Source organism: Rhagoletis zephyria, unplaced genomic scaffold (genome assembly GCF_001687245.7).
Source record: "Rhagoletis zephyria isolate East Lansing unplaced genomic scaffold, Rhagoletis_zephyria_1.1 Rzeph_scaffold_14177, whole genome shotgun sequence".
In the NCBI taxonomy this organism is placed as follows: domain Eukaryota; kingdom Metazoa; phylum Arthropoda; class Insecta; order Diptera; family Tephritidae; genus Rhagoletis; species Rhagoletis zephyria.
Window position 1 is genome coordinate 1 of NW_016171246.1, and position 12150 is coordinate 12150.

Below are 12150 nucleotides of genomic sequence, written 5' to 3' on the forward strand. Positions count from 1 at the left end.
AGAGGAAGCATCGAACAAAAGGCAGTATTGCCAAGGTTTGAATTTGAAATAGCACCAAATTTTTTTATTTGTGTATTTTATAGACTTTATATGCATACACAATTTTATTGTAAGGATGCCGATTCAAATTAATAAAATCAATGTTGCACGACGGTCGATTTCTTCTGGCATGATTGAAGGTGCTGCCACATATTGTGTTGTCGCTTATGATTGTCACTGTACCATGATTTTGTTTAAATTTTTATAAAGTCGCTTACCACAATTACGATTGTTATAAATTTTGCTTTTATTTTTTAAAGATTTTCTGATTTGGTGTCTTCAAACTAAAAACAAAAGCATCAAAAACGCAACAAGCACCAAACTCAAAAATTTTCGCGTTTTGAATACCCACTAAATTTGGTGCGAAAAGCATCAAGTTGCCAACAGTGAATGTAAAAAAAGTATTTTATGATGTCAGCGATTGGGTGGATGCTGTCAAATCGACGAAGAGAGGGTTAGCGTTCTGCGAATGGCGCGACCTTTATTTTCTGGATCGTGAATCACTACATCCATGCAGCTGTCTAATATTTAAGAAAGCAAAGAAGTTTAATTCTGGTTCGTTGCTCCCTAAATGTGCAACTTTTTTGGGAAAGTTTAAATGAAGTTCACGTAAAATGAAATAAGAATATCACACGGAAGAAAGCTCGATTTGTTGGTTGCCGCAAAGCATGCAATGCTTGCAAACATCGCCATCGCAAGTGAACAATCATTTTAACATCGCATACTCTTTATAGGCACGAATGATAGATTACAAGATTGCGCATTCCCGGCAAAGTCTTATTTAGTTTTACAATCAATTTAGGACTTTTATGGTTTCCTTATAAAATAGTGCGTAAAACCCTCACCAAAATTGAAAAAAAGCCAAAAAGTAAAAAATTAATGTCTTTGCTGGGTAAATACTCACAGATCTCTTAAAGATTCTTCATTCTCATATATGTATATCATTAGAAAGGCCTAAGTTTCTTCTTTTTAAACCTGGCAATAAACTGAAACTTGTTCATAATTAACTAAGTTACTGGCTTATAAGTGCGCAAATGTACGAAAAACCGGTTTTTAACGGTAAATCAAGATTTTGGGGGTGCTTGACAAATTTCATATTTTGATTCTTGTTTTACTCGAAAGGACCTACCTGAAAATATACATAACTTCCCAGGTGTTTTCTAGTGTCGCACAGTGTAATTAAAAAAAAAAAGAAATACTTAATTCACCTACGTACTAGCATTTTCAACGCGAATACAATTTAACGAGAACGTGAGTTTGCAACTTCAGTTTTTTATCATTTATGGCGGTATTTTAGTGCATTTAAATTTGTAGATTCTTGTAAGTTCAGTGCTGCCAGATCTTTCAAATTATTTCATGTTTTAACTGTCTATTACCTAGTTAATATGGCATCATGCGCGGTATCGAATGTACTCGTGTCAGTGTAGCTCGCTTGAAATGCAAGTTTTTATATGCAACAAAATGTAGTTTGAAGAACTATTTAAATATTTTACTTCATATAGAGTTGCATAAAACAACCGTGTGAACAAATCCCGTGTATATATGCACTCTTAACACGATTCAACAACTCTTAGGCACTCCGCACATTAAGCTCCTAATCATTTCGGCATACTAAAGTATACATTACGATTCAAAATCATGTTTTTGCCTAATCAAAAGCTTCATGAATCGGAGCGCCCAATATTGTAAGGCGCTTGCAGTTTTGAAATCGTCATTTGTTTACTTTTTTGTGTTGGAAATAAAATTAATTTGTCGATTCAATAGAAGTAAATTGAAAATGAATGATTTCGTGCTAAAATTCGTGCAAATTGTATTAAACCACAAGCGTTTATGCAATATTTCGGAGCAGAAATATTTTCGGAAGTGCGTAGTTGCGAAAGAACGGCCAGAAAATTTGTTATGTGTAGAAAGTGTTTTTTAGCTGGTGAGTTATGCACGGCGTGCAAGTGTGCAGAAGTCGAGCAGCGTTGCCAATTTTGGTACTTTCGTACCAAAACTGGTACTTTGAAAATTATTTGGTACGTTGGTACGTTGGTACGTTGTTTTTGATTTTGGTATTTTTTCCTTAAAGTTCGGGACAACAATATTTTGTTTTTTATTTCCATATATGTTCTATATATTATTTTCATTCGTTAATTAAAAGTCCAATAATTTAAACGAGAGCGTCAATATAATTAAATCGTCAGTACGCGAAAGTCGACTATAGTACGCATCCTTGCGAAAGTCATCGCAAAGCCATCGATGTTATGAAAACATCGACTAACAGTGTGCATCTTTACAATTCTTGTAAACTACACAATAAATATATGAATAAAGACAGACGAGTTTTAATGGAAATAGATGANACAATAAATATATGAATAAAGGCAGACGAGTTTTAATGGAAATAGATGATGGACAAGTAAGAAAGCAAAATTTATTTGAAGTGGAATAAATTTATTAAATTTGTGGTTTGTTTGCAGATTCGTGATTAAAAAGAAAAGGGAAAATTACAATAACACACATCAAGAAGCCTCAAATTAAGGAGGCATGTCAGAGACGTAAGTGTTTGTGGATTTGTGTTAAATATGTACATACATACATACATTCATATGTATATGTAATATTTCTATTTTGAATCATATTTTTCAGTGCTGAAATCAAAAGAAAGTTTAGAGNTTGTTAAATACCCTGCAAAAAATGGGACTAATCCGGGATGACTCCGGGAGCAATCGCAAAGGAGCATGCGACTAATACCATGTTTGATCTCTTTATATGGAATGAACTGTTCGCTTTTGTTCGAGCATGTCCTATGAAGAGACTAATTGTTCACCTTTATACCCGAACGGGTATAAAAAGCGACTAGTCACTTTTAAAAAATAAAAATAAAAATGTGCGCCAGCTGAGATTCGACCGGGGTGCTCAGTTTTGTTAGGCGAATACCCTCTCTGTGTCCCAATGCCGCACATGAAATTCATTGACTAAGTGCGTACATATCATCCGATCGAGAGTAGTCTCGGAATACTCTCCCCTGCAAAAAATTGTGCGACTAATCTCTAAAGAGAGATTACTCTCAATCGGGTATAATTGGGCATTAATTAGTCGCAACTAGTCTCATACGGGTACTAACGGAGATCAATTATGGAGATCCCTTATGGGTATAATTGGAGATCAATTAGTCCTCAACTCATCTCTAACGGGTACTATTAACGATTTAATGATATGTACGCACTTAGTCAATGAAATTTTATGTGCGGCGTTGGCACGCAGAGAGAGTATTCGGCTAACAAAACTGAGCACCCCGGTTCGAATCTCAGCTGGCGCAAATTTTTATTTTTATTTTTTAAAAGTGACTAGTCGCTTTTTATACCCGTTCGGGTGTAAAGGTGAACAAACATCTGTTTCCGCAAAAAAGAGCTTAGTAATAGTAGTTAGATATGTCGCCAATCTAATTGTTCGCTCTCGCTTCCTTGCTTTAATGGAATTGCCAAAATGTGACGCAAATTTAGTGTTTGCAGCTATTAAAGATTTTTTCCGTGCATATGAGATTCCAATTGAAAATGTTATTGGCTTGGCTACGGACGGAGCAAGCGTAATGGCGGGACATTTAAAAAGCGTTAGAACTCTATTAGAAGCGGAAACAGATATTTTTTTACTTAAAATGTACATGTCACTCACTCCACCTCTGTACAGGCTATGCTTGCAAAAAATTGGCACAGCAAATAGAGTGGCTGTGTCGAAATATTTAGGGGTTTTTCTCGCACAGCCCTAAACGAGTATACGATTTTATAGAATTTCAGAACTATTGTGCGGTAAAACCACACAAAATTTTAGGGATATCCCATACAAGGTGGTTCTCATTAGAAGGAGTTATTTTGCGCATCCTTGAACAATGGGATAGTGTAAAGCTATTTTTTATTAGTTCAAAACCAGAGGTCAATGCGCTCCGATCTGATCAGTTGGCTGAAAAAATGGACAATGAAACCAAAGTTTNTAAAGCTATTTTTTATTAGTTCAAAACCAGAGGTCAATGCGCTTCGATCTGATCAGTTGGCTGAAAAAATGGACAATGAAACCAAAGTTTACTTTTTATTTTTATTATATGTGCTGCCGTTAATAAATAACTTAAACAAAGACTTCTAATCAGAACAAAGCCGCTTGCCGTATCTATATTGTAATTCCTTGTTCATTTTAAGCAATTTTATTAAAAAAGGCACACCACCTGAAGTCAATATTGATTACAAAAATGTTTCTAATCATATGCAAAAAGACAAAATTTTCATAGGATCAAAAGCCGAAATATTTTTATCGAAAACTAATCTAACACTTGGGCAAATAAATAAAATAAATGACAGTATTTTAAAATTTTATATTGAGCTATTAGACCAAGTCAAAATGCGGTTTGATTTTAATAGAAAAGATCTTGAATTGTTAAAAATTATAACACCTTTTGAAGTTTTGTCTGATAGGGATAACTTTATATTTGATCTCATTTTAAAATTTCAAAATTTAAGTGATGATAATGATAAAGTCAGTAGCCAATGGACTTTACGTAAGTTAAGCGACCATAATTTGAAAAGCGATTTGGATATTAATTCTTTTTGGCAAAAGGCAGGAAGCTTTAAAAATGGATTGGGCGAGCTAATGTTCCCGGAACTGACCAATTTTATTTTTAATTTATTAACTTTGCCGCATAGCTCTGCAGATGCAGAAAGAAAGTTTTCGTCCCTTAATCTTATTAAAACAAGTCCTAGAAATAAGTTAGAAGTTAAGACTATCCATAATATTATGGTATGTAAAGAATTAGTTAAAAATTAAATGCATTATGTATGGTCTCCTGCAAGAGACTATAAGCCCATAAAGTGAAACCAAAATGCAGGCTTTGACAATCACGGAAAAAACTATTAGCACTAAGAACTTTCTACAATGTGTCCAAACATTTTTATTTTTATTTTTTTCTGGTAATTTTCCATGAAAATATAGTTTAACCTAAAACAAAAAAAAACATGAAAAAATATAATCTGCTTAAAAAGATTAAAATTCGCATGATTATATATTGAATTCCCTGAGATTTGATCAGAGAAATAATATTTTTATGTTTTTTGTTGTAGTATGAATTAAATTTTTATAAAAAATAGCGGAACAATTATAATTAAAAGTTTGCGTACATTGCAAAAAGTTTTCTGTGCCAATATTTTTTTCCGTGAATGTAGTTCCTTTTAGTTTGATTTTAAGCTTTAATTCTTTAAATAATTTTGTTAAAACTTAATATAGTGAAGTGAATTTATTTGTGGTAATTTATGTTTAAAACTTGTTGTTTCTGTATTGAAAAATAATAAATAAATAAAAACCATTCGTACTTTATTACTGCAAAATAATCTTTTTGGCACTCTCAAAAGCGTTTTGGTACGCTTTTTGGTACGGAAAAAAATTTGTGAGTGGCATCACTGAAGTCGAGTCGTCATGCATTCGTTTCGGCATGACGAAACGATTACTCTACTTTGATTAGACGCGTAATGTGCCGAGTGCCTTAACTCGCATCCAAAATGTGATTTATGTTATGTGCACGGTTAAAAGTTTCAATTCGATTTAAGAATGAGTTTACATGTGTGTGTCCAAATAACATGGTTTGACTTAGAACGATTTGAAGCATCATATAAACATGGTATATGATAGATTTGTGTTCAGAAAAAAAGCACTAAAAAGGCACTGGGCACTAAACCATTTTTCTTTTGCGTTTAAATTTGCAAAAAGGACTAAATCTAGTGCTTAAAGCACCAAGTTGGCAACTATGCTGCTCCTTGTCGAATGTTTTATCTCTTTCCCGGACGACTGTGACGAAACTGTGAAAAATCACTCTTATGCGGCGAAAGAAGTTTTACTTTAAAAAACAACAACAACATACTTTTGTCCTGCTTCACGGCCCCATGTACTCGGTATAGTTAAACATTCATCCCCGCCGTGAAAAAAGCGCAAGACATCGCCGCCAAAAACATATCCGACATATTTCACACGCGAAATACCGGTACCATAAGGCTGTACTGACCAATGCGTTACGTGAAAACTGGCATTTACAATGGACTGTTCGTTTTCCTTGGTTGTGTGCTGTAGATGCATATACATATAAAGTTATTATTATTGACAAAAGAATAAATTGCTTAAAAACATGCACGTACCAAATACCGTTCTGTGGCCACCGAGACTAAAATCAAATCATCGCCTACTCGCACTTTCTCACCTTCAGATCTTTGTTTACTTGCTGGATGCACTGTCCACCAGCAAGCTTCACCTTGGCTGTGTTCTTGCAATCCCACGTCGAAAGACAATTTGTCGTTCGAAGAAGAGGTAGACAGGCAGGCCAAATACTGCAAGCAGATATTAAATTTATTTGAATTAGTGTAAATCTTCATATTTGCATACATATGAACATAATTACATTTTAAGATCAGTAAACCAATAAATCTTATTAACACGTTTACTTACCATATCACTATTGTGATGCCGTAAGAGTATCGCATTTCCATAAAGCAAAGTTCTGTGACCGGATCCAGTACCTTTGCCCTGAAATTTACAAATTTAATAATAAGTATTTATGCGTTTACAGTTATCTTTGTGACTGTTTTTATTTCTATAATAAATTCCGCAATAAAATCATTAAATTCAAAAGAATCGCACGTTTATTGCTGCATATAATATATTGCAAAAAATGGACTATACAAAAGGGTTTCGCGCTTATATAGAAAAATTAATACATATTACAAATATATCATATTAAAGCAAATGGAATCTAAGAAACAATAGAGATATCAAGGTAGATACACATATAGTTATCAATAAGATAGGGTCATATATGTAATACTTCTATATTGCTAGTACAATCTGATCGCAATGAGTTTTCCATTCGAAATCAAAGAAAGACAGCCTATTAAAATTTTTGTGATTGTAGAAGTATACGTGTATATTTGTAAACTACTACATAGAATGAAGTGCCATATCATAACAGGGACGGTTCAGGGAATTCAACAAACAAACACAAATTTGACGGTCTGATGTTTCTTTCACGCTTTTTTCAAAATTTAATTTTGATGCATAAATGCCTCTTAGAGCACCTGCATCAAAAAGCAAATTTAAAAAAATATATATATACCTACATTATTTTAGCGGTTAGGGCTCGGTATGACGAATTTTTCCGATGCTCCTCGTTATTTGGAAATCTGAAAAATTGGAAGATAGAAGATCTTTTCCTAACAAAGACAAAACTTATTTACACATAAAGCGGTGTGGTATTTTATATGTTGGCCGAAACCAATAAAGCACGAGTTCAGTGCAAACTTCATTTCTGGGTCATCCTACAGTGGAGTGATCGGAAGGGAATTGAGGCATGCTTCTATACGCGAGGCCAGGGTCCGCAATTGAGTGTATCACATTGTATGATAACCCACGCAGCGAACCAAATGATGCTTAGCAGATTTACCCGAAACCTCCCAGAGACCACACTGGTGGTGCGCACAAGAAGTGATGAAATTCTACTGGGTTCACATGTTCGCCTACGAGCGTTGGTTGTTCTCATTGTACCACGCCACCAGGTCTTCCTGGACCAGTCCATCCGCCCCCATGAACGCCGTGCTGTTATCGCTACATAAATCGCGGCAAGGACCCTGCCGACTGATGAAGGGAGTAAAAGCGTTGAAGAACGCTTGCGGAGACAGATCATCCACCACACCGATGAGAACGGCTCTAGTCGCCATGCATACAAAAATCGCCAAGTATGTCTTCACGCGAGTGCGAGAGCGTTTTGTGCCAATCCGTAGAGTGAAAGGACCGCAATAATTCATTCCAGAGGATACAAACGGTCTTGCAGGTTTAACTCGTCCGGGTAACGAACTCATTTGCCGCTTGAGCATGGCCTCTCGATGGCGTCGACACACGATGCAGTCGTGTACAAAAGACTTGACGGCTTGCCTCACGTTTTAAATCCAAAAACGGCGTCGAAGTATATGCAGCGTCAGCTGTGCTCTTGCATGTAGCGTTCACGGTTGCCATTTCCAATTTATTTTTCGGACCAAAAAATGGACCAAATGTTAAAAAATTTACCAATTTTTATTACATCGGGTAATCGAGTGGAGTTTATACCTCTTTATCAAGAAAATATGACAATTCAGTTTTTATATCGACTTTTTTTTATATAACATCCAAAGTGCATTAAAATTGTATATTATTAACATTATACTATTTATAGTTTTATATTATAATTTGTTTTTTAAATTTGATTTTACTAATGATGCGCTCAGCTGCTGCGGAACTGTGAGGTAGATTAAAAATATTATGAACTAATCACACAATTCTCCAAAGGCCGCTTCACCCACTCTATCTTTAATCACACTTACTTGATCCCAAAAACGGTCTATATAGGTAAATTTTTTGAATTTACCTTCACTCAGCCTCAATTTGCGAAATTGAAATTCAATTATGTCTGCATCATTTTTACCGATTCCAGAAAATGGGCGAGTAGCGCAAAATTGATACATCAGTATCAGAAAGAACTTTATGTGGTGTAATAATTTCAAGATGTTTAATATCTTTTCGATTGAAATCGAATATTATTTTCATGTGCTAAATGCTATGATTTAAGTTTAGCTACCTTTCCATTTTTTTACCAGCCACTTTAGTCACCGAGTAATTGAAATTAGCAAGAAACCGCGGTATTGCCATATACATGCCATATTTGAAGATGTGGCAAGGCGAGTTCACACTTTTAGCAGGTGTTGCCAATCGGCCCTATGCTGAATATCGTCATCGTCGACGATCGTCAGCGCATCAGTAACATGGCTGACGATGTCCGTATCGTCACTTTTACTGACGATGAACATGTTCAACATGGGGCGGAATATTCATCAATTAAATAGAAAAAATTGAAAACGCGAAACTATTGCATGATAATAATCCTGACCAAAGGCTTGTGAAATGGACCATTTTCAAAAGAATTGGACCAATGGACCAAACGAAAAGAAGTGGACCAAATTTGGTCCATTTGGACCAAAACGGCAACCGTGTTCGCGTTGTCTCATGAGCTTGTCGGATTAAGAGGACGGAACCTCGGCAAGATCATCGGGAATCGCTAATCCTGTCTCATTTCCGCCTTAAGGAGTCGACCTCAAACACGTAGAATCAGGTGCTCATCTAAGAATGGATTTATTGAGAGAAACTTATTTAAAGATGACAAACCTGAGTTGCCCTTCAGCAGAATCAATACTTCGTCATCTAACTCTCGAGCACTTACAACATGTTGACGAAAGTGTCGACGTCTCGGTATCGTATCAGGAAGGTCACTGGCCTTAGTAACGGCGGGATGGAACTGAAGCGGATCCAATAGTCGGGCGACCTTCCTAAGCATTCTTCTCTTGGAGGGAACGTCTCTTGTCTGCTCAAGCTCAACTCAGCAGTCACCGAATCTCATTTAAATCCCAGGACCGAAATCTAGCCGGAGTTGAATGTATAATTGGAAATAGAGGCGTTACTCGCCAAACACATCGTTACATGATTATTGTTTGAATTCTATTTGCTCAGCCTAAACTTCCCCGCAGATAAAATATCATCTACTTTCCTCGCGAGTTCTATTCTTTCACTGAAATTCGCACAGCTTGTCAAAAAGTCATCAACATAGATCTAGGTCAGGATTGCAAGAGCCGCTTGCTCCTCGTCTCGAATTATATTGTAGTTATCGACTGCATTCTGTTGAAAAGCAGGTACGACGTTGTAAGGGCTTCAGAAGATAAACACCGATATTCTACAGGTGACTCTCACCATATGATTCTATGGAAGTCGGAAATAACTAGAAGCCACCTGAACATCTTCTCAATGTCAGCGGTAATCGCCACTGGGTATCTACGACATCGCAACAGTATGCTTACAAGTAAGTCCTGAATGGTCTTGCGATCTATAATTAGGCTAAGCTGCGATCCCGGATTGCGCAAGATACGAGCCATGCGTTGAACCAATGCCTCTCCATAAGCATATGCCCGCGCAGTTGCCAGAAAAGTTATCGGCTTCGGTTGGGCAACGATGGCTGTTGCAGGAGATGGCGAGGCTGGCTGTACAAGAATGGAAACTTTGTAGCGGCATAAAATGTTGTTATGCTTGCGGGCACAGATCTTGCAACCACCCGATGGACACTGCTTTAAAGAATGTACACTCCGTAGACAATTGTAGCAAAGCTTCAAATTTCGTATTGCTCCGAACCGCTGCTCTGTTGGCATTGCTAGGAGTGTCCACCCTCAGCAGCTGCCACGTGCGACTTCACCGAGCTTTGCTGCTATGAGCCCGTCTTCACGAAATTTCAGAAAATCCTCTGGTAGAGGTATTTCGTTAAAAGAACATTTTTATTGACTATATTACTTTTATTGATTTTATTTTATTTAAGCTTACGACGGTGTTTAAACGCGAGATGGTTCCTTCTACAGAAAATAAAACATCCGCGTTTAAGCTCGTAATTTTAACAATTTTCTTTATTGTTTACATACACCTATACACCAAGTTTATTAAGACCAAGAGATAAGGAAGGGTTGCGCGCGCTCATGGACTGTATGATGTATGCATGCTGTCGAGCCGGTAGTGAAAACAGTGACAGCATACATATTGCTTTAGGGTGCGCACGAAAGTCTGGGTAATAACGCATATTGAAGCGGATGCTTCAACATCCTGGGGCCCCCTGCAGGATTAAGCTGTAAAGCGCATTCTGCAGTTTTTTCGGGTGATTCGTGAGAGATTACATAACGCTTGTTGACTTTCTGCGGGGTAATTGCGTATTGGAAGGACGCGCTTGATGGGAATTTGGTTGGTGACAGTTTTCGTTTTCCCTCTGGTTGTCGTGGCGCAGAGATATGACCTTTCGCTTCTGTACTAGAACGTGAGGAGAGTAGATGTCCATTTTCTGTAAGTAAAGGACCTGAGGGAGAATGCAGAATATATCGCTTTCTTTGGGTTTTAGGTTTTTTGACTATGTGGATGTGAGATAATGAGGATGAGTGCTGTTCTAAAGCTCGAGTTAATATTGTGGGTGGAATAACAAATTTTCTTGCATTGCTTACAAGCATCGAGTGGGTGAGCTTATCGGGGGTGACCATGTTTACCTTTATATGCTGGACGGCTTTCGCTTTTGAATGGCCATTGATTGGCCGCATCCTTTGATTGAGAATGCGGAGTTTTATGCCTTTGGTGATCAAAGGTGTTTGATCGTACGGCATACTTTTGAGTTTTAGTTATTTGGGGGTGCTGTTTTTGATGCACATGCAATAGGGAGTTGTGCCGGTTGTGGCAATAAATGCATGTGAAATGGGAAGTACATTCTACCAATTTGTGGGAGTAAGCAAGACAGTTCTCACACATATCGTGTGCTCTTGTGAATTCTTTACAGTCTTTAGTGCGGAGAGTCTTGAACTTTGGACATTTTTTTATTGGATGTGGGATCTTGCACAAATAGCAAGTAAACAAAAATTTAGTGTTTGTCTCTGGAGATCGAGTTTTATTATTTTTCTTGGGGACCGACTTCTTCGTAGATGCTTTTGGGAAGAACATATTTATTCTTTCGAGAACTTCGAACCTCGACGGGAGAGAATTATTCATTTCCGACCATGAGGGTAGCTCTCGTGATGATGATAGCGATTGCTCCCAGAGGCATAAACTTTTTTCAGGGAGCTTCGTTGAGCAAATATTTACAAGAATTGGGTCCCAACTGTCTGTCGAGACGTTTTGTGAATTTAAAACGGACAAGACAGTTGTTTATTTTGCTTTGGAGATTCATGATATTTTTATTTCAATATCCACCAGTAAGCGCCTATTTTAAAATCGGGCTTTTAGAGCCTCCCAGGCCAGATCAAAATTATCGTCTGTGAGGGGATATTTTCTGACGATTTCGGCGGCTTTCCCTTGTGTCTTATACCGGGGATAGTATAACTTTTGAGAAGGGGTTAATCGAGGGTAGTTCATGTAGACGGCCGTGAACATGTCCCGAAAACGAGGCCATTCTACATAACCACCATGAAATATCTCGGTTTCGCAAGGCCTCTCAGCCTTATCTGAGGTCTTAGTATTTTGGGCATGAGAATTTCGGGGACCTATTTCTTTAATTAATTT

General features: G+C 37.1%; 1 protein-coding gene across 1 annotated transcript; it reads right to left on the minus strand.

The window, feature by feature from the left end:
* Positions 1-3763: 3763 nt before the first annotated feature.
* LOC108378481 (ryanodine receptor-like) lies at positions 3764-6582 on the minus strand. Its single transcript, XM_017634774.1, has 5 exons — positions 6502-6582; positions 6195-6383; positions 5924-6123; positions 5797-5861; positions 3764-3786 (listed from the first exon to the last, which is right to left on the minus strand). Exons 1-5 carry the CDS (start codon positions 6502-6504, stop codon positions 3764-3766), a joined length of 480 nt encoding a protein of 159 aa, XP_017490263.1. The 5' UTR covers positions 6505-6582.
* Between the last annotated feature and the right edge of the window lie 5568 nt (positions 6583-12150).

What these genes read in the sequence shown, in the direction of transcription:
- LOC108378481 (XM_017634774.1), bottom strand. An exon ending in GGCCGTGAAGCAGGACAAAA is followed by an intron (nt 5,862 to 5,923) that starts GTATGTTGTTGT and finishes GATTTTTCACAG; the next exon opens with TTTCGTCACAGTCGTCCGGG. An exon ending in GCAGCATAGTTGCCAACTTG is followed by an intron (nt 3,787 to 5,796) that starts GTGCTTTAAGCA and finishes ATACTCGTTTAG; the next exon opens with GGCTGTGCGAGAAAAACCCC.